The 23185-nt window shown below is 34.5% G+C and overlaps 1 protein-coding gene across 4 annotated transcripts in view; it reads right to left on the bottom strand.

Annotated features, from left to right (window-relative positions):
- Positions 1 to 23185, bottom strand: part of DYNC2H1 (dynein cytoplasmic 2 heavy chain 1) — a 290676-nt gene that overhangs the window by 127891 nt on the left and 139600 nt on the right. For all 4 annotated transcript variants that reach the window (XM_070624815.1, XM_070624816.1, XM_070624817.1 and 1 more), the window contains 6 exons: positions 18062 to 18127; positions 16228 to 16278; positions 15363 to 15440; positions 12963 to 13094; positions 11579 to 11651; positions 588 to 748 (listed from right to left, as the gene is read on the bottom strand). In XM_070624815.1, the coding sequence (XP_070480916.1) occupies positions 588 to 748; positions 11579 to 11651; positions 12963 to 13094; positions 15363 to 15440; positions 16228 to 16278; positions 18062 to 18127 (561 nt within the window). The remainder of the gene's footprint in view (positions 1 to 587; positions 749 to 11578; positions 11652 to 12962; positions 13095 to 15362; positions 15441 to 16227; positions 16279 to 18061; positions 18128 to 23185) is intronic.

Here is a 23185-nt window from a genome sequence, read left to right as displayed (position 1 = left end):
AAGTTATTCCCAAAAGGTAAGCACACATATTAGTTTCCTTGACTGCTCTATTATCTGATCAGGCTTCTGGAGGTCAGAAGTCTCCCTGCTCTAAAATCAAGGGGTCTGGGTTTGAAAATAATGGCAGTACTACAGGGCTGTGTTCCTTCTGGAGGGTCCAGGAGAGAATCCTCCTTTGCCTTTTCTAGCTTCTAGAAGCCACTTATATTTCTTTGTCTGAGGGCCCTTCCTCCATCTGCAAAACCAACAACATAGCACCTTCTCACCTCCCTGACCTCTGCTTCCATCATCACATCTTCTTTCTTCACCGCCTGCTCTGCCTCCCCCTTGTAAGGACTCTTGTGATTAGACTGGGTCCACCTGGATAATCCAGAATACCCTCTCCATCTCAAGATGCTTAGTACACCTGCAAAGTCCCTTTTGCTATGTAAGGTAACAAATTCACAGGTTCTGGGATCAGGACGTGGACACTTTTGGGAGACATAATTTGACCTACCACAACAAAAAATGTCTGTTTCAGTAATAGGATCAAGTATGGCAGGACGAGCAATGGCTTTAGCGAAAACAGCAGGGCAGGGTGTACCGACCTGGTGATAACACTCTCCGCCTCTCTCAGCATTCGCAAGTTCTTGCAGTTCCTGAGAAGGATCAGCACCCGGGGAAATAATTATCAAGATGGGTTCAATTTCTAGTGTCTCTTTGTACAAACGTTTGAGACTTAGAGGAAGTGGGGACAACTCTTTTAGTCCTAAAAGACATATAAAAGAAATTAAAAGTAAAATCAACATGAATCAGAAAAAGTCTATTAAAACTGATTGCATGATATATAATAGAGAATAACTAGGTGAATTATAATCCCACACATATTAAAGTTTTCTCACTCTAAAATCGTTCACATACTAGTAATAACTAAGATTTACTGAATGCTTAAGGTACCAGGCATTTTTCTAAATGCTTTACATCTATGATATCATCTAATCAGATTATTACAATAATGCTAAGAGGTAGGTACTCTGATTACCACCTTTAACACATAAAAAACAATCAGTACTGTGGCCTCAATATACAAGTCTCTCCCTATAAGAGTAGACTGAACCCAACCATTCATTTCTACAACTTTTCATTCATTCATATGATAACTGAGTGCCTATTCTGTACCATGCATATAGGAAATCAGACTTCCAAATGATCTGGTAAATAATTTCACTGTCATGATATAGAATAAAGAGTTATTTCTTATGTCCATGAATTAAGAGAAGAAAAGTGGTATAGAATGAAAAGAATGCTTAGTTTGGAGAAGGAAATATATAGCTCCAAGTTTACATTTGTTAGCTGAGTGCTTTTATGAAAATCACTAAAATGTACTGTGCCTCAGTTTTCTCAACTGTAAAACATAGATGCAACAATCCATAAGTCATTTGGGAGAAAAACAGGATATAATAATAAAAATAGATTCCATTTATTCATCACCTACTCGATACTAAGCACTATACCAGGTATTCTACTTTATGTATAAGGAAACTAATACTCAAAGAAATTGAATGCCTTGTCAAAGCCCACCCAGCTGCTAACTGCTAACTGTATTCAACACAATTCATCTGTGCTTTTTTCTACTTTGAAGCTCTTCATTAACTATAAAGTCCTATACAGACAAGAAATTATAATTTTTCTATTATATTTAAATCTCTCCTGCTAAAATTTGAATGTTTCTATTATAAATGTATTTAGTAAAAGCCAAGCTGTATAAGACCCACTTCAATTAATATTCATACGTGTTTGAACTGAGCGAAAAAGAACAGTATGACATAAGAGTTTAAAAAGAGAGGATTAGGGGGTCAGTCCAGTTGTGTAGTGGTTAAGTTCAGGCACTCCTCTTCAGTGGCCTGGGATGCGTGGGTTTGGATCCTGGGTGCAGATCTGCACACTGCTCATCAAGCCATGTTGTGGGAGTGTCCAACATACAAAAAATAGAGGAAGATTGGCACAAAAGTTAGCTCAGGTCCAATCTTCCTCACCAAACAAAAAAACAGGATTAATAGAATGTAACAGAATGACTACTGAGGCAAGAAGGGCTTCCTTATATCCTAAAAAGTACAAAAGAACAGACAATATTGCATCTCAGAAATTCTAAAATAGCAGGAAAAAGACATGCTTAAGGACTTCAGTAGCAAACACTTTAAAATATGAATTCAATGCCATCAAGATGGGCCAAAAAAATGAATTTCTAGACAACTATCCTGAAAAGACAAATTTCACAACTGAACTACTTCCCTCTATTCTTCACAACAGCAATCCATAAAGATAAGTAAAAATTCCAAAGGCAGAAATGTTCCTAATATCAGGTAAAATTTACCCCTACAGCCACTTACGATTGATGAATTGCTTCTAGAGGTATATTTTATGAATTCTATTTTTTTCTTTAAAGATTTTATTTTTTTCCTTTTTCTCCCCAAAGCCCCCCCGGTACATAGTTGTATATTCTTCGTTGTGGGTCCTGCTAGTTGTGGTATGTGGGATGCTGCCTCAGCGTGGTTTGATGAGCAGTGCCATGTTCGCGCCCAGGATTCGAACCAATGAAACACTCGGCCGCCTGCAGCGGAGAGCACGAACTTAACCACTCGGCCACGGGGCCAGCCCCTATGAATGCTATTTTTAACTAAATTTAAATTGCTAACAATCATCCTGCTTTAAGACCTTGAAAAGAATTCTTATGTACTTGTGGCAATGTAATAAAAAGTATTTTCACTATTTATTCAAAAGCTCAATAAACATTCTAGGTCAATTAAATGTACTGTCTGATATGATAAAATGCATTAAAAGTCTTAAAAATGTGCATAGCTTTTAAGTTAGCAATTTAAATAATAATAATTTAAGAAATAACTCACGATACGAAGGCAGAAGCATGTACAAGGATTTTCATTGGATCCGTTGCTATTAGTTAAAAACTGGAGAAAGGCATTAGGAGCCTCAATGAATAATTTCTGATAGTCATATATTGAAACCGAAGTTACAAAAATGGTAAGATAAAATATAATTTACTGAAAAGCAGATTACTCAACAGAATAGACAGTATGATTCCATATTGTAATGTGTACACATCTAGCTGCCTAAAAAAAATAGAAAGGTATACATAAAAATGTTAACAATGATTCTCATTGTTATGAGACAATGATAAAACTGTTTCTGATCTTTTCATTCCTCAATAGCTTCTCGCAGACCTCTGATTAGATGTATTGTGAGAAAAATGTCAAAATACGTACAGATATTTTCATATAAGATGACTACTGACTGAAATGTGTTTTATTTGGAAAACATATGCCAATAATAGACATTGTCTTAAAAAAGTTAAAATGCAGATTACCGTATCATTTCTTAATTTAACAAATAGAGACTAAACTCCATAAGGGCAGGATTTGTTCATAGCTGATTTGTTCGCCATTTTATATACAGAGCCTAGCCTATTCAATTATTACATCTAAAGTTAAAATTCCACAGAAGATAAATATATGTTCATTAACTCATTTTAAACAATATTTCAAAGTACTGGGATATTTTGGATTGGAGAAAAAAATCACGAAAAACATCATACTATTTAAGGTGACAGAGGCGACATGTTACTTGGAGTGCCATGTTAGCCATTCTGCCCACAAAACTCCAATAAAATCCTCGTTGCATTTTAAGTGAACTGAGTCCATATATAATCATTGGTTTTATTAACCCAAGTAATTTTGACTCATGATATCACTAGAACTGTCAGTGTGAATCATTTAAACTATTCACTAAAATTAAAAAGCCAAAAATGTTCACTGCATTGTGAATTATCATAGTGTAAGATTACTTATAAGCCACTGGGATCTTATATTTTGACCATGTATGTTTAAAATATCATTTCTTCAAAAGAAAAAAAGGAACTAAAACTAAGTTAAATAATTTAAACCTTTATTGTATTTTATTTTATGATAAAATATTGAGATAATAAAAAAGAAATAATTTGCAGTTTAAAAAGGAAAAAGTATCACTCCTGCACTTTTCAGGTACCTAAGTGAGTAACGAAAGTAGTAAATTAATACCCAACTCTTATAGGTGGTAAGTATAATGGATCCATTCTTCATTATTCATTTCATCTTCCCTAACAAGGAGACTGATAAGCATTGGGTGTATAAAATTACTCTTCCTTTATCAGAAAAAAAGACAACTCTAGAAATGAACCACAAACATCAATAAAAAGGAGAACAATCAAAAACTACTATATAACTTAATACACATCAACCAACTAAATGGGAAATATTCTTTAGAATTGGAATAATACTCAAGCCTGGAAACAAACAAACAAAAAATCAAACATCTTGTGACAGGCATAATTCTAAAGCTATCCCTTGGTTGTTCAAACACTAACTGAGGTACTGCTATGAAGGGACTTTGCAGATGTAATTAAGGTTATGATCCTTAAAATAAGATTATCCTAGATTACTCAAGTGGGCCAATCTAATCACTTGAGCCCTTAAAAGCAGACAAATTTCACCAGCTAAAGTCAAAGAGATGCAGCAGGAAAAAGAAGCAGGAAAGATGAGGCAGAGAAAGAGATAGGAGAGATGTGAAGCATGAGAAGAAATCAACCCACCATTGCTAGCTTTAAAGATGGAGGAAGGGGACCACAAACCAAAGAATGCTTTAGAGTGGCCTCTAAAAGCTGAGAAGGACTCCAAACAACAGAAAAAAATGGTTACCTCAATCCTACAACTGCATGGGGCCGAATTCTGTGAGGAACATGAATGAGTTTCCTAGAGCCTCCTAGTATAAACCCAAATGGCCAACACCTGGATTTAGCCTTGTGTGACTTGAAGCAGAGAAATCAGGTGAGCCCACTAGACTTCAGATCTACAGGACTATAAGATAATACTGTAAGATAATAAACGGATGTTGTTTTAAACTGCTAATTTGTTACAGAAGCAATATAAAATTAATGCACAGGGCCAGCCCTGGTGGCATAGTGGTTAAGTTCACACGCTTTGTTTCCATAGCCCCAGATTCTCGGGTTTGGATCCTGGGCGTGGACCTAGCACTGTTTGCCAAGCAATGCTGTGTTGGCATCCCCCATAAAACAGAGGAAGATTGGCACCGATATTAGCTCAGCGACAATCTTCCTCAAGCAAAAGGAGGAAGATTGGCAATAGATGTTAGCTCAGGCCTAATCTTCCTCAAAAAAAAAATTAATACACATTTCCTTATTTCTTTCCTTTTCTCTTAGATACAGACTTGACAAGACAGATGAGCTATGGAAGCAAGGTGCATAGGATGGGATGCTAACATGGATAAGAGAAGCAGAGGATTATAAAATCAAGAAAGTGGCAAGGCTTAAAAAGACTTTTTGATGGAGAACCTTTGAGAAGTTCTTGGTTCCTGTAGCTACTGCAGCTTCTCCCAGGAACACATCTCATAATACCTCAATACACACAGCATAATATCTTGCTCAGAAGAGTTAATAAAAAAAGTCAAAATTAAATCAGAATTACAGAAGTCAGAACATTTGCATCTGGTAACTGTTATTTTTAAAAAGTAATGTAGATTTTGCTAGTACATAGGCTTGGTTTGTAGGATTATACTAAAATGGCAGTGCTAAAAGTTTTAAGGATTGCTCTACTAACTTAAATCTTCAAATCGAATCTACTTTTATAAACATATCTTTATAAGTTACTATTTTAAAGTTTATAGATCATAAAAAGGATTGCTAAAACTTAATAAAAATCTTTCCATATGAATGATGCTCAAGAAATTACATTTGAAATCAAGTCTCTAAAATTTGATTAAAAAGAGATAAGTGCTTGTCATTCTCCAGCTATTTGAATTTTTAAAACTTACTCATATAATAAAAACTCCAATTTTACCTAAAAACTATATTAATAAAGCCACTTGACCAGATACAAAGTCATCCAGCCATACAACAGTATATATAACTTTTGCTTTGAAATAGGTAGAATATGGTTTTAGAAGTATATTAAACTTTCAAAGCATTTGAATATATGAATATTAGGAGGTTTTTACTTTAAACCTTAAATATCATTAAACCTTAAATGCCATTTAACCTGGAGATGAAACAGTACCATAACAGAAGTATTCCAAAGAATTGGTAGAGGGCCAAACTATAAAGTCAATAAGAAAGGCCACGTGCAATGTGGTACAAAGAGCATATTTTAAAAGACTAAATGAGAATAGATTCTTAAGAACCTCTCTGAAAATTGCCTTGTTTTACTTAAACTTGCATCGTTATGGAAACAGACAATAAATATATAGATAAGCCAGAAATATATCAGAAAGTGTTAAGTACTATGTGGAGAATTAAAACAGGTTGAAGTGTTGGTACTGATTAGATGGCCCAGAAAGACCTCTCTAAAAACGCAGCGTTTTAAGTTAACATCTGAATAATACAAAGGAGCCATCCATAAAAAAAAGAAAAGGAAAAACACAGAGCAAACAGATAGTGCAAAGGTCCTAAGGCTGGTTTGCCCACTAATGCACAGGGGACAAGCAAGAGGGGTGCAAGATGAGGTCATAGAAGTAAGTGGGGGTCAGACTGTGTGGGGTCTTGTAAGCTTATATAAGGAATCTGGATTTACTTCTAAGTGTTTTGAAAATATTTCGGAGATTGTATGCAAAAAAAGAGAGATGATTTGGTTTAAGTTTTTAAAAGATTACACAGCTTTCTGGAGAGAATGGGTCAGAGAGGAAGCAAGAACAGAAGTAGGGAGACCAATTAGGAAGGCAGTCACTGATTTAACATACATTATAGTGCCTCTACGTTCCAGAAGCTGTATAAAGCCTTTGGGTACAACCAAGAACAAAACAAAATTTGTGCCCTCACGTGGCTTATGTACTAGCTGGGGAACAGACAATTAACAAACAAATTAATAACAATATGTCAGATGGTGATAACACTTACGGAAGAAAATAAACAAGGTAAAGAAGGATATGGAGAGCAGAGGAAAGAGTGAGTATGTAATTTTATACAGAGTGCTCAGAGGCATGATATAATCTAACTTATATTTCGAAAGGCACTCTGGCTGCTATGTGGAGAAAAAACTGGATGTGGGAAAGAAAAGAAGCCTGAATGGTAACAATCTTGCTCAGATGATAGCGGCCTCAACAAAGTAGTACATGGTCGTGGAGCTGTGAGAAGTGATTGGATTCTGGATATACTTTGAGGATAGAGGCAAAGCTATGGCAGCAACTGAGGTAAGAAATGATGATAGTTTGCACTAGGTTGGTTGTAATGACACAAAGAAAATGAATTCAGAGTAAATTTTAGAGTTGGAGCCAAAAGGACTTGCTGGTAGATTGGGTATAGAAAGTAAGGAAAAGAGAGAAAGGACTACTTTTGGGTTTTTGGTTTGAGTAACTGAGTCAAAGCTAGTATGGACAAATCAAAAACTCTATATTGGTCATGTTATATCTGTGATGTGACATTCATATGAAAACATCAAATTAGCATTTGGATGTATAAGTTTTGACTACTAGGAAGAGATCAGGGCTAGAAACAAGAGATGAAAGAATCAGAAATTTACAGATGACATTTAAAGCCAGGTACTGGGTGAGGTTACCTAGAGAGAGAATGTACAGTAATGAAAGAAGGGAAACCAGGGCAAGACTGCAGTAGAAGGAAGAGGAGTTCGCATTTAAAAGACATGCAGAGAAGCCACCAGTAAAGGAAAGTGAGAAGGAACAGCCTAAAAGGAGGAAGGAAAGAAGAAACATAATAATTAAGAGAAGAAAGTGGAGAGTTTTTCGAGAAGGAAGAATGGACAACTTTGTTGAGAGATCAAATAAGACAAAAGCACAGAAGTTGCTGTTGGATATAGCACTCTGAAAGAAGACATTACTAACCTTAATCAGAGTAATCTTGGGGAACTTTAGGGATGGAAGTCCAACAGAGTGAGTTGAAGACAAAATAAGAGTTGAAGAAATGGGTTACTACAGTCTCCGACTACAGACACACTTTCAACATGTTTCCCTGTAGAAGGATGTAAAGAAATGGGATGACAGCTAGAGAGAGAAATACGGTCTTGGGAGGCATTATTAAGATAGGTGATACTAAAACATATTTGTATGCTGATAGAAATGACCAAGTAAAGGAGGTGAAATTGATGACGTAGGAGAAGGGGATAATGGCAAGAATGATAAAAGAAAAAGTAGATGGGTTGGCCCTTAAATGGAACAAGGGCATTCATTCATAGTAACAGAAGGGCCAGTAGAATGAATGTGAGTACTGATGCAGGTGGTTGGTAGATTAGTGGGTGAGAAATAAAGAATTCCTGTCTTATTGCTTCTATTTTCTCAAAAATGCTAGTAAAAGGCTACTACAATCAGCTAATTTAAGTGGCAAATGCAGAGATAGCTGGTTTTCATATTTATTATATGCCTAATATTCATTATTACTCACCATGTGTGTATTTGGCAACAGGTTAAATGTTTCAGTTACAAGATAAAGTATGCTCATAAGCTTTTTTTTAACATGGACACTAACATCTTTGTTCAACTATTTCACTCTTCAGAATCAAAAGTTAGATATTTGTGACTCTTAAAGGAGTCAGACTCTCAAAATGTACTTTACAAATTAGTGGTCTACTATGAAAGTACTGAAATACGAAAATTAGTTAAAACAGATTGTATGCAACCTGATTATAACAGATTTCTGTTGTTCCGTACCAGCAGTTTTTTTCCCCGTGTCTGGTAACAGATCCTCCCCCAACCATGACTTCTTTTGGGAAAACTAGTATTCCGTACATTGCTAGTGGGACGAGCTGTAAAGTGGATCATATCACCAAGCTGAGTAAATCATAGTCCTTCTCTAGGATTTTTGATCGTAAAGTTGGGAGGGAAAGTTTTATTTCATCACAAGCTTTAAATTAAATCCTAGGACGTTGGCAGCCTTATCCCCCAGATTATATATGAACCCTGAGACTAAGGGCAGCACACAGGCAGGAATTTACCTACATAGAGTCTAAAAGCAACATGAGAGACAGAGATAGATAAAGATACAAAGAAAAAGGGAGAGAGAGAAAGAGGAGGAAAGAAACAGAAGAGAAACTGCAAGCTGAGACAAAGAAAGTCTCCTTATGTTGTTTGAGTCCATGAAACCAGCTGGTCCAGAGGCCAGCCCTACCTCCTCCTTTCAGAGTACTGGTTACACTTTCCCCCCTTTTTTATTTAAGTGAGTTTGAGATGGATATCTGTCACTTGCAAGCAAGAGTTAGGTGGATAAACATTCTGCGTACATGAGTAAAAATTATTTAGCAGATAAACACTCTACCAGAGATGAATAAACAGGGACATTTCCTCTCCATGCTTGAGAAAAGGAAAGCACCAAGTACATATGTTCAGACCCATTTCCATATACCCATCACCAACCAACCAAATGACCAGTCTATAGGGAGCCTCAAAATATTTGTAAGTGTGTGTGCACATACATGTTCCGGTGGAGGGTGAAGGAGAAGACAGCCATTATGCGAAAACTTGGGTTGGTAGATATTATCAGTTGAATTGTGTTCTCCCAAAAAAGATATGTTGAAATCCTAATCCCAATACTTCAGAATGTAACCTTAGGTGGAAACAGGACCATTGCAGATACAATTAGTTAACTTCAGATGAGGTCATACTGGAGTAAGGTGGGCCCTAATCCAATATGGCAGGAGTCCTTATAAGAAGACAGAGACACACAGGGATATGCCATGTGATGACAAAGGCAAAGATTCAAGTCATGCAGCTGCAAGCCACGGAAGACCAAAGATTGCCAGCAAATCACCAGAATCTAGGTACAGGCATGGAAGGATTCTCCTACAGATTTCACGGGGAGCCACGCGGTTTGTGGTAATTATGGAAGCCCTAGGAAACTAACACAGTAGGTTGGCGTAGGAATGGATGTGTGTGTACGGAATAACTTTATCTAAGGTTTAAGCAGACTTTTTTATGTTAGCATCTGTCAACAATATCCCTCTAACCTGAGAATAAATTTGACTTCTTCAGTACTGAATAAGAACACAGGTTTTGGAGCTGGGTTTGAATTCTGCTGCTTATTAGCTGTGTGATCTTGTTTCCTCATTTCCAGGCGGATACAGAAACAGCCCCTCCTAGAGCTGCTGTGAGGATTAAAAGAGCTGATACACGTATAGCACTGAGACTAGTACCTGGCATTTGCAAGAGCTATTTCAGTGTTAGCTGTGATTATTACCATCATCCACATTCAAGTTCTACGAAAGAGTGTGTTCATGGGAGTAAAACTGATCATCTGAAACTAAGAGTTTCTTACAATAATACCCTGATATAACCAACAATAACAGCTTTACAAAATAATAAAGGAGTCATTATTCAGTACCATAAAGTTTTTCAGTCAGTGATAAGCACGGAAGGTCTAGTACCTTTTTTCAATTTTATAAAACTCTTCACAAACTTTGTTTATATAATAAATTCTAATATAGAGAAAATATACATAAAATGATGTTAGGCTTACATGATTGAAATATATATAAGTTACAATTAATAAAAACAGTTTCTATATAAAATTTCATTTACATATATATGGAAAAATTAAATATAAATGGAGGCTTTCTAGAAAAAGTTGTCAGCATACTATTCAACTAAGCCAGATTTTTCATTTCCAACATAATTCTAAAACCTCCTGTGGTTTACAATGGTAAAGATCCATTATTCTTGGATGACTTTGTGCTTCAACTAAACTACTTTTCATAGTCTTCCTTTCACAGTTTTTCCAAATTTTCTTGCACAAATGGAAATATGGTATAGTTTATTATTTCCAAATGAGTGATGACTTTTAATCTTCAGATAAGACTACCAAAAAGACTTAAGAGGCCGGCCCGGTGGCGCAGCAGTTAAGTTTGCATGTTCTGCCTCTCAGCGGCCCGGGGTTCGCCGGTTCGGATCCCAGGTGTGGACATAGCACCGCTTGGAATGCCATGCTGTGGTAGGTGTCCCACATATAAAGTAGAGGAAGATGGGCATGATGTTAGCTCAGGGCCAGGCTTCCTCAGCAAAAAAAAAGAGGAGGAGTGGCAGTAGTTAACTCAGGGCTAATCTTCCTCAAAAAAAAAAAAAAGACAAAAATATATTGCAGTCTGTTTATAATCTAAAAGACACACAAATTCTTCATTTTTCGTTTTAGACAGAGCAAAAATAACTCATTTTGAAGGCTTTCTTTCCTAAGTTTATGGTATCTGTGAGAATGTTTTACTTTAATTGTCTAAATCAAACATTTGATTGTCTACTTTGAAATCCTAATCATGAACAAACATCTAAAAGTCTAAAGTGCTTTCATAAGAAAATAATTTTTAAAACTTCAAATGCTTAACTAAATATAGGATGCCAATAATGCATCAAGTTTAATATGACATTAAGTATGGTCACATCCAACACAAAAAATTATTTTTTTAAACCAGGTAGAAATTTTAAGGTAAGTACAATGAAGAAAAAGACCTTTTAATCTTCTAAACTAAGGTCAGCACAAAATAAAGTGTAAATTAAAAGCAAATAATTCAGGTCAGTAGTCTAGTTCCAGAAAAGTTGGACTTACCCAGAGTTCTACATGCAAATAGAGCCATGGCACTTTGCAGTCTGTCTGGTCTAAGAGCCTGTACCACAAGAACCTTAAAATAAAGTACAGGGTATTTTTAAATAACAAAGGTCCCACAACAGCTTTAACTAAACAGTAGTTAATGATAGTTAATTAAACAAATGTTTATTAAAATATATGAACACTGTTATCACTGTTCTACAACATTTATTATGCTTCAAACTGTCACAGTATGTATTATCAAGACATGTTTTTAATAGTCAAAATATTACTAAAATCCATTTATTCCCTCAAACCTATCACCAAAAGTAAACATCAGCATGTAATGGTCATAGGGTTAGCTATGTCTTCAGCATCTAATAAAGGACCAAATGGCAGGTGAAAATAGGGTATATAGGTAAGGCACTTCTAAAGAAAGCACAGCAGAGGCCCAAAAATCTTGTCTAAAATTTTCAAATCACTATTTTATGCTGAATCATGTATATCTATTTCTAGATGTTTAAGTTTTCAAATGAAGCGTTTTTTCATTTCTTTTCTTTTTTTTATTAAACACACTTGGTCAACAGAATTCACCAAGGAGATACAAAGGGGACAGAACCACAGCCAGCAGCCTAATGAAAGATGAAAATAGAAAGGTCATTTCCTGGACATTGACTCCTATAGAGCTCTCCGGCTCTAAGCCTTTTGCCTCACCAAAAGACTGGGTGGAACCCACCCATAGGTTTCATCATTCTATTTTAAAACAGAATGGGAAAAAGAAAAACCCTGTTCCTCACCATGAGGACTTTCCTTAGATAGAACCCTGGGAAATGAGTGAAGAACCTGGACAATCTATACCTTAATTTCTCTCTGTAAGACATTTTCCCTATTGTAAAATCACCCTTGGGTCAGAGGCAGAGGGAATAAGAAACACTACAGGGGAAGACACTCTACCCAGAAATTTTGTCAGTGATTTCACTGTCCAGATTAAGATGTGAAAAGCAGAAAGCTCTTCCCCACATATGCTACATTAAGGCTATGTGACAAAGGCAGAGCTTTCATTATTTATTTATTTATTTATTTATTTATTTAATTTTTGAGGAAGATTAGCCCTGAGCTAACATCTGCTGCCAATCCTCCTCTTTTTTGCTGAGGAAGACTGGCCCTGAGCTAACATCCATGCCCATCTTCCTCCACTTTATATGTGGGACGCCTACCACAGCATGGCTTTCCAAGCGGTGCCATGTCCGCACCAAGGATCCAAACCGGCAAACATCAGGCAGCTGAAGCAGAACGTGCAAACTTAACTGCTGTGGCCACCAGGCCAGCCCACAGAGCTTTCATTTAAATGGCTTCTGAACAACAAGAGAAATGTTAAATACTTTCATGCATTTAGATAACTTACCTGCTGAAATAAGGTAACTTTCTTTGCAAGAATAGATGGAAACTCTTGCTCACACATTGAATTATGATAATACGTACGCCACAAAGCTACATCTTCAAAGCAGAGGGTCTGATAAAGACTGGGGAGAGCAATCTAAAAAATAAAAAACCATATATAGTAATGAGCTACAAACAAATACAAGTAAATATGTATATATATTACTAAAAAAGTAACTGGAAACCAATTATTGATAGATGTTTATTACTTGTTTTCTACTTTACGTTGTCTTACCTAAATCATTTCTAAGTCAGAAATAATGTGGTAGATTTATCCAATCCAGAATAAAAGACAGTATTTTTAATGTAGTACTAATTCAATACTTGTAAGTTAACGAATCTTTTCTCTGTGTAAAAACATTTGTACACATCTATCTCCACCTTGTGGAGAAATGAATGTTTTCACTAAAAATGAGTTCAATTTTTTTTTATTAAGGTATAATAAACATAGACAAGTGCAAATTTTAAGCACTGCCACAATAGAGTTCGATGTGAGGTTACAAAAATATGCCAAATTTCACATCAATATCAAATCCTTAACAAAGCGTGCTTTTCTAAACCATATTCATTGATGCCCCTATTCATGAACATGTTGCCTCCTTTGCCTCTAAATGTTCTAAATTTGTACTCATAGGGGACTGGCCCAGTGGCACAGCGGTTAAGTGTGCACATTCCGCTTTGGTGGCCTGGGGTTCACCGGTTGGGATCCCGGGTGTGGACATGGCACTGCTCAGCAAGCCATGCTGTGGCAGGTGTCCCACATATAAAGTAGAGGAAGATGGGCATGGATGTTAGCTCAGGGCCAGGCTTCCTCAGCAAAAAGAGGAGGATTGGCAGCAGTTAGCTCAGGGCTAATCTTCCTCAAAATAAACAAATAAATAAATAAATAAATAAATTTGTACTCATAAATTTCTACTCAAGATTCCTCATAAATTTATACTCAGCACAATATTCGCCTTAAACAATATCATCTCTCACAGGTTTTCCTCAATTTATTCATTCCCTCTGCCTCAAACAGTATTCTGTATCCCAAACTTTTTTCAACAGTGGGCTATAAGATCAGAAATGTAAATCTGTCTAGATGGAGAATTCTTACTGGAGAAAATGGTGAATTTGGAAGATCTGTCTCTACAGTATTAAAACTTCATGTAATAGAAACATAAAGTCAGTATGCCTATGGATGTTTTATCCAAATATCTATGTTCATTTCTAAATAATCCATTATATTGCCCAAATTTCATTACATAATCAACTAAACTTATACAGCAGAAAATTAAGTACATTTCAATTTAATTATTTTGAATAAATGATCTGAGCCTATTAGGATAACACTTAATGACAGTTTATTAACTTTAGCACTGTTGATGTATAGGGCCATACCACTACTACCTCCCGTGTGCAACACATTATATAATCATCATATATTTGGCTAGAAATTTGAGATGGACTACACTGCAGTTAGGAAGCTCCCTGGCTGCATGTCAGACACCATGGGGTACAGCTCTAGCATGGAACCAACCACGTCACAAGGTAATCATTTGTTATATTTTCTACAGTGTAAGTTTGTTCAGGACAGAGTCTTTTTATAACTATAAAATATTTGTCATTCCACTGGCATCATGCTGACTGGTAGTAGGCACTAAATAAATGACTAATAAAGAAAACAATTAACGATATAAAGCAGAAGCCATTTATTTTAGTCAACAAATATTTATGAAATAAAGGCAGTAAAGAGCAGTGGTAAAAAGCCCAGACTCAGCAGCAAAGAGCCCAGTTTTGATTCCTGACTCTACTTCTAAGTAACCATAGGCAAGTGCCTTAGTTTCCTCATCTATTAAAAGAGGAAACAGTAGCTACTTCATAATGCTATTGAAAATATTTAGTGAGATACTACATTTTCAAATTCTGCATAATGCTTTGAACATAGTAAGTCATCAATAAATGCTAGCTCTTCTTATTGTTTTTACTATGTGCTATTGCAATGTTATAATATTGTGAAGAAAAGTATGGGAAGGAAATAACGGAAACATATGTATAGATTTTGAGAAGTGTATTTGTCTTTCATTCCCCACAAAAAAAAAAAAAAAAACCTTGGCCTGAGTAAAGAGCACAGACAAAATTGTTGGGAGTTAGCCTTCTGAACTGGTCTTCCTTCTCTATATCCCCATCCTTGAATGAAAGATATAATTAATTAATGGTTAAAGGATTAATTAGAACAGTTCTTTGATATCCATTTACTCAGGGTTTTATGTCATATTTACAGAAGTATCAATACTGAGTATGAAGGAGTAGCACATAAAAAACATTAAAAAAACCCTCAAATATAGACAAAATTTAAATATCCCTCATAGTATAAAAGGAATACCTTTAATGTTGCCACTGCCCAGCTTCTTTCCTGATCTATCCAAGATGGAAGTTGATCACGTATTCTTTGTTGAGAGTCCTTTAACAAGAGCAATTATTTTCCTTTGGACATTTGGTAAAATTCACGCTTAAAAAAAGTAAAAAATTGACTAGCTAATTTTATAAACTCTGTTTTGAAAAAACACCTCATTCGATGTATTATTTCTTTATTTTTCTGTTTTTTACAAGTCAATATTGTAAAATTCTATATAATATAGATAACCATTTAGACAAATGTTGTATTTATTTTCATTGTGCTTAATCTTCCATGAAACTTAAGAAAAAAATGTAATAAAAAACCTGTAACAATTACATTATTTTAAATTACATCTTGCATTTCAGACATAATCTAGGTTTTGCATTACCATTATGGGTATGTCGCTTTGAAGAATAATATTATCCACTATATGTTCGAATAGAAAATTACTAGAGAAAAAGCTAAATTTGAATGAAGTTATCAAAAGTTTTAACAAGTAATATTTAAACTTCAGTTATATAAGAAAATTTCCTTATTATAATATAAATTTTGATTTTCTTAGGATTATAAAAGTGTTCTTGGAACAAAATGCATATACAGAGAAAAACAAACTATATTAATTTCTTAGTAATTAATTAATATTATTCTCAAAAAAAGATACGTCTTCACGGACAAAAACATATACTTCGATCCATTTTAAAGCAGGGTAATAGAGGCAAGGACATATTGCCCTAATTAAAGTATAATTTCAATAATAATTTAAAACTCCTCTGAAGCAAATCACATTTCATGAAGTCAAAGCCAGAACCATTTTCCCTAAGAGTGAAATAATTTTATTATTTTTACTTACAGCTTTTCGCAACATGTCTCCCACCACAACACCTGTAAATGTATCCCATTCCTAGTGAGGAAAATATGAAGAACACAAAAATATGAAAATACTAACCAGTGACAAATATTCTTACTTTTCCTGTAAGATGGATTACAAAGCAGCTTTCTAAGGACATGTAAAAAAACTGCTTTCACATCTTCCCACTTCCAGTACATTAATATTATAAGAATGAGTTCATGTGCCAACATAAAACATTAATAGGAAATCTAAGAATAATTTTATTAAAACAAAAAAATATAACTACATAATATATATGTAAGTCTCAATAGCCAAAAATTTAAATGTCATGTTTGATTATCATTTGTCACTACCTATTAATTTGTCCTATTACATGCTATTCCTCACTAATAGATAAGCATAAGGTGCACCAAAAGTTTAAAAATTGTATATGTTGGGAAAAAACAGAGAAAAGTACTTCCATTAACTTATCTTTTCCAAAGGAATGAGAGAACACTGCCATTGTTCCTTTTTTTAAATTAATCCATGGACTCAAGATTGATCAAGTGTTATGGAATCTAGTGTCTAAGAAAATCTATGTCTTCACCCTGAGTTCCTCTCCAATCAGATAATAATGGACATTACTATATTGTCCGTTACACGTTGGTCAGCAAATAAAGCAAAAACATATCAAAATTTGAGAGCAATATGGAAACATTACCAAAGCAACATATTTCCTGCCTCCCCCTACCCTGACCACTCACTCTTCCTACTGAAATTATATAGTCACCAACAAATACAAGAGGAATGACTACTACTACTATATATGAGTCAGAGAAAAATTTTCTCCTTTCCCAATGATAATTTACTTATACTCCAGGAGGGAAAAATAGGGAATAGTAAGTCCTATACATAATGGAACATATTGATCATGATGAAAAACACACAGGATGGGAGAAAGGCATCAAAGTTTATAGAAGAAATAAGAGGAATCAAGTTCATAAAATTTAGGAGAAACTTTACAAGTCAGCCAGAGCATGAGAGAAACAAACAGAGAACACAGGCATGTGGAATTGTCTGCATTCTTTTAACTATTCAAATGAGGGGAATCGAGAACATAATTAAAATCTGACCAAGTAGAGCCAAAGGTTACTAGGTCAAAGTTGCACTGTCCATATGTTCCCTCCCATCCTGGCTACTGGACTATTACTTTATGTTAACAGCATAATAATGAGAAAAATCACTTATAAATAATTTTTTAAAATATTAGAAGTATACCAGAGATGGATTAGTTAGCTCTAGCTTGAAGGAAGTTCTTTTCAAGTTTTAGACGGGATTATATGGCAGACCAGAAATAAAGTCATAGATGAAGATAAATTATACATAAAATGATTAACATAAACCTGCAGGCTCAAGGAAGCTTCTGAGAACTGCCCACACTCTTGCTTCACCTGCTGACTCTGAGGAAGTCAGTGGAGGTAATAAGTAATGTAGTTATATTCTCATATTGTTTCACTTTTTATATTTATTGGTTCTACTGCTTAGGCCAGGAAAATCAGAAAGCTGAGTCTTCTGGTGTCCTGAACAAGTAGACTTGGATTTAGAAAAATCTAGGCAGCCTGGTAAGTTATTTAGATTTCTTCGTCTGCCATACCATCACTTCAGAATACTGGGGTCACTCAAAGGGGAGCAGAACCGGAAATCAGCATCTTACACTAAATTGCTAACTTAGTAAAAAGTTAAAATTGGTTGGTAGACAATTTCTAGCCCAAAGTAATTTATATTCTAACCATAAATCCGCCCATTATCAAACTTCTATGTAACTCTACCATTTTCCTCCTTTACTTTCACTTACATTTTCTTGAAAAAGTTCAGGATGCATGCCTCGAACAAAATGGAAGGCGAACATCAACTGATCAGCCTGAAAGGAGTAACAGATGTTATCTGCTTTTTGTAAATTTGTGTTTTTGGAAAAGCACAGTCTTTAAATTTCACAAAATCTGTATTCTGTGTTCAAATTATCTACTTTTATCAAAGTAATAAATGACTATTTAGATGGCGTCTACATAGAACAACACTTCTAAGCTGCAGGTAGGGAGGATAGAGAAAGTACTAAAAGTTTTAGAGAAAGTGCTAAGGATTAATCATCATGTAAATCTCATTAAAAAAAGAAACAGGGGTTGCTCCAGTGGCATAGTGGTTAAGTTTGTGAGCTCCACTTTTGTGGCCTGGGGTTCGCAGGCTCGGATCCTGAGTGGGGACCTGTGCACCATTCATCACGCCATGCTGTGGCAGCGTCCCACATACAGAATAGAGGAAAATTGGTACAGGTGTCAGCTCAGTGACAATCTTCCTCAAGAAAAAAGAGGAAGACTGGCAACAGATGTTAGCTTATGGCCAATATTCCTCACCGAAAAAAAAAAAAAGAAACATTTATTTAGCTAGCTGACATCCAATTGTGAGGTTTAAATTAGTCATTACTAACTAAAACGACCTCTTGCATTAGTAATCTTCAATTTGTCATTGTGTATTTTAATATGCTCCTAAACATTCTATGTGCCCTTAAATAAAGAAATTTCATTTCTAGAAATTTATGCAAAAGGATCCTGAATGTACTCCTAGACAAGAAATAACGATATTAATTGCAAGATTATTTATAGTGGAGGGAAAACGGAAACAACGTAAATATTTATAAGTCTATCAAGAAGAATATTCAATTCAAAATATATAGCATAGCTCATATTGTGGAAGAAGAGGTAATATGTTTATATAAACATATAGGGCTATATATCTTCAAAAACATTGGAAAAATAGTTATCAAAATTTTTAGCAGTGATTTAGTTTTGCAATTACATGTTATTTTTCTTTTCTTTTTCCTTAAGTGTATTTTGTAAATTTTCTAAAATAAGCTTATATCATTTCCGTTAAAAACAAAAAAAGCAGTAAATGTTTACTAACAAAAAGAAACCATGTACTCAAATGCCATCTTTCCTACCAAGGTCTAATTTAAACATTCTAGTTAGCTTTTCCCACATTGTGAATAACAGTTTATATTTAATATGTATGTATGATTATAAACCTACAGATAGAGATAAATATAAGGATATTAAGATACAACAAATGCAAAAGATATTTACATAAAAAAGACTCTCCTGTAAATACTAACAGCAAGTGATCTCCTTGCCTGTAAGAAAATCACCCTCCTGTTGGAAAGATCCAGTGTCTTGAATAACACAAAATAACTTATTTTATTAAAGTATATGTTGTATATACATACAGCAAGTACTCAACAAATGTCTATTGACTGAGTGAATAAATAACAAACATATGTTCACACCTATAACATAGTCAATTAATCAAAAAACAAAGAAAAAATCTTAAAAATACAAAAACTGGAAGCAGATGACCATCACTCAGGTGTGGGGAAAAAAACCAGTCACAACCAGCTACCATGTGTATGAAATAGCTACCATGTGACTTAAACCTATAAAAAGCAAGGCACGTCATTTGGGGAGACGTGTAGTGTTCTCAGGCATTAAAAGGTCAGGATTCAGGTTTGGGATTGAACAGTGACTAGCTAGATAAGCCACTAAGATGCTTATTTTATAAATTGATGGATATTTTAAATGATCATGATAGCATACCTCATCTAAGGTAAAGAAATAATGATTAAGATAAATAAGACAATAAATGTATTGCTTGGAAGGCTTTCTCACTTAATAATATAGTTAATTCTTCATTATAGAGGTATACATACACAGCATTACATTTATTAGTCATTTCTTCCTTTTAACGGAGAAGAATTATGTAGTTTCTAGTGTTAATGGAGAGAAGGCAAGGCCCTGCTACTCTGATTCTCAGATTATTCACTGGAGTAAGTGATCTAATTGTTAATTATTACTGAGGACAAACTCCAAAATGTTGGCAAAAAATGGCCACATAATATGTAGTCAATAAACGGGTAATGGTGGTGACCCTTCTCTCTATTTTCTGGTTACAGAAGACATCCTGACCTTAAGGATAAGCATATAATCATAGTTGGGCCAATCACATTATATTGCTTCACAGATAATGATAGAAGGGATGCCGTATGACCTAAGCGAGGCCAGCCAGGACCTTTTTCTATGATTTTTCTAACCTGGAGATGGCAGAAGAAAGCTGTTTATGGCAGGTGTCGGGTTGCTCATTTGTACCAATGAATCTTTTTAGCTATAAGTATTTAATGATAATATTATAATGAAGAACAATGATGACTCAAGAATAAACCTAAAAATACAATTTACTGAGAGACAGAGAAAATGCATTATTTCCAATTAAATTGAAGTAAAATTAAGAATGAATAAATCAAGCTTAAGGATTTTCTGAATACTTATTTAAAAAAAAAAAAAAAAACTTTCAATATCCAGAGTTGAAAAAATATTTTGCACTTCTTACATCTTTGATCAACACTGCTTATCAAATCAGAAAATTTGGGTGTTTTAATTCAATGTCAATTTATCTTAGTATACCTGGGTTCTGTTCACAAAATACTTTAATATCAAGCACATTTATAATTCAAAATCTCAACTAATCATCTACATAATTAACTAGCTGAATGAAAAAAAAATAATAAGAGATGGTAGACCACTAGGTGGTATAAGTCAGTTACACACTCCATACCATGCCATCACACACTCTGGTAAATATTCAAAGAGTGAAACTATTAGATCTGGGTTAATATGATATGGGAGAATCTTAAAGTCAACTTCATAGTTGAGATCAAGTTCACATTTCCAGATATAATGGTTTGTTTCACCCACAGCCTGTTAGCAAGAAGTCGTCAGCATCAAGGAGAATGGGTTTCAATTCCAGCTCCAACATCCTCTACATCCGAGTAACCTAGAGAAAGATTACTAGCTCTAAATCTTGATTTCCTCCTTTATATAATAGGATTGTTGCAGGATTAAATAACAATGTATGTAAGGCACTTATATGGTGACTGGAACACTGTAATTCTTTTTTTTTTTAACTTTTTTTTTTTATTGCTGTCACCTTGGTTTATACCATTGTATAAGTTTCAGGTGTACATCATTACATTTCAATTTCAGTGTAGACTACATCAACTTCACCACCCAAAGACCAATACTGCCGGTCATAGTACACAAATGCCCCTTTACTCCTTTCACCGTCCCTCATCATCCCTTTCCCTCTGGTAACCACCACTCTAATCTCTATATCTATGTGTTTGTTTGTTGTTGTTGTTGTTTATCTTTCACATATGAGTGAATTCATGCAGTTTTAAGCCTTAAAAGGTGACAGATAACTATCTGCTTTACAGTAAACTGATATACTATATAATATTGGAAAGAAAATTTATTTCAAAACTATTCCATAAACCTCATAATTCTCAGAGACTAAGAAGCAGTAAAAAGGCTAAGTAACTCATTTCTTTTATTTCTACTCTTCAATAATCATTGCTTTCAAATATATTCAATGAAAACTATAAAGTAGATATTACCATATGAAGAAAAGTCTTGCTTTAATCTCGAAGAAGTTGATATAGCATAGAACTTGAGTACTGGCATTTGTGCTTGAAGTTAAATCATACATTTTAATGAAGAATTCTATGCACATTCAACTATGCCTCCAAAAAATGTAAAGGGTTGGATATAATACTAAAAGTTGCAAAGTTATCTAAGTAGAAGAAAATCATCTAAATTATCGAGATTCACTTAATAGTCAAAGGTTATACTAAACACCCAATCAGAAAACTTCTACTTTTTTGTTACAAGAAAGCACATTTCAATAGGAAAAAAATACCAGAACCCAAATTAAATGATTTGTAAGACAAATATAATCATGAGATGCTATAATTATTTTATTTTTAAAATATAATATTTATCTGAATTTTAATCAACTAGCAAATTCATTTAGAGAGAGAGCTATGGTAAGCTGCACAGGTATAAACTTACAAGGCATTTGCATGAAAACACTTCTATTCATACCTCACCAGACATCCTTCCTATACCACTTCAGATCTCCTTTAGATACTTCCATGAGGAAGGGGAAATGGTAAGTATACATGCTTCCCCAACCCTCTTTCCAAGCTTCTTCCATACTTTCACCTAATGTCATTAGAAATTATCTAATACTGTAACAACAACTTTCATTATTTTGCATCTATTCTAAATGATAAAATGGGATGAAGAATTGATCTGTAAAGGTACTAACTTGTACATAGTTTATCATAGTCTTAAGTTTTGGAGGACTAAGTATGCTACTTATCCTACAACTGTTTAAAATAATCAGGTTACTGAAATAAACACTTTTGATCTCTTGAAAAAAAAAAGAATGACATAGGCAATAATCTAAATTGAAATTGCTAGACAGTTTTTCTCCATTTGGTTTAGTTTATTAAAAGTCTAAATTTTCTGCTACAAAACAAGTCAGTCATTTTTTGTTCCAGGTCAAGTTGCTTTCATTTCAATGTGATGCGAACAGTAATAATAATCTCGTCTTTCTATTTCCAGAGTCTATTGCTGCCTGCCATACTGCTGTCACCAACACAACAGCAAAATCAGCATCAGAGGAATTCTGGCAGGCAGTTTAGTGTGATGCTGATTGCTAAAAACCCAAAAAGTTTTCATTAAAGTATGAAATCCGTTCCATCCTAAGTAAGTTTATATGGTGCTAAATCTTGAGAAATGTACTTCACTGCTTTACAATTAATGTGTTTTCTGAATTTTTATTGACCACTGAAACTCTACAGAATGCCGAATTCATGTTGAATAAACTTAATATTACTCATACAGAGATACAAATTTTACAGAAGATATTCCATCATGAATTAAAAATGTTGTAAGAACTATAACCATAGCTTTTTTTAAATGATTTTAACTAAAATGTGAATGATGGTAAGCCTTACAATCTCTCTCCTAGTGCAACAAAAGGCTAGCTTTAGCCTAACTTAAATATATTTTTAAAACGTAAAGTGGCTTGG

This window comes from Equus przewalskii, chromosome 6 (assembly GCF_037783145.1).
Source record: "Equus przewalskii isolate Varuska chromosome 6, EquPr2, whole genome shotgun sequence".
Taxonomy (NCBI): Eukaryota; Metazoa; Chordata; class Mammalia; order Perissodactyla; family Equidae; genus Equus; species Equus przewalskii.
The sequence above is the reverse complement of the archived record's forward strand: the minus strand, read 5'-3'. Positions and strand labels throughout refer to the sequence as shown.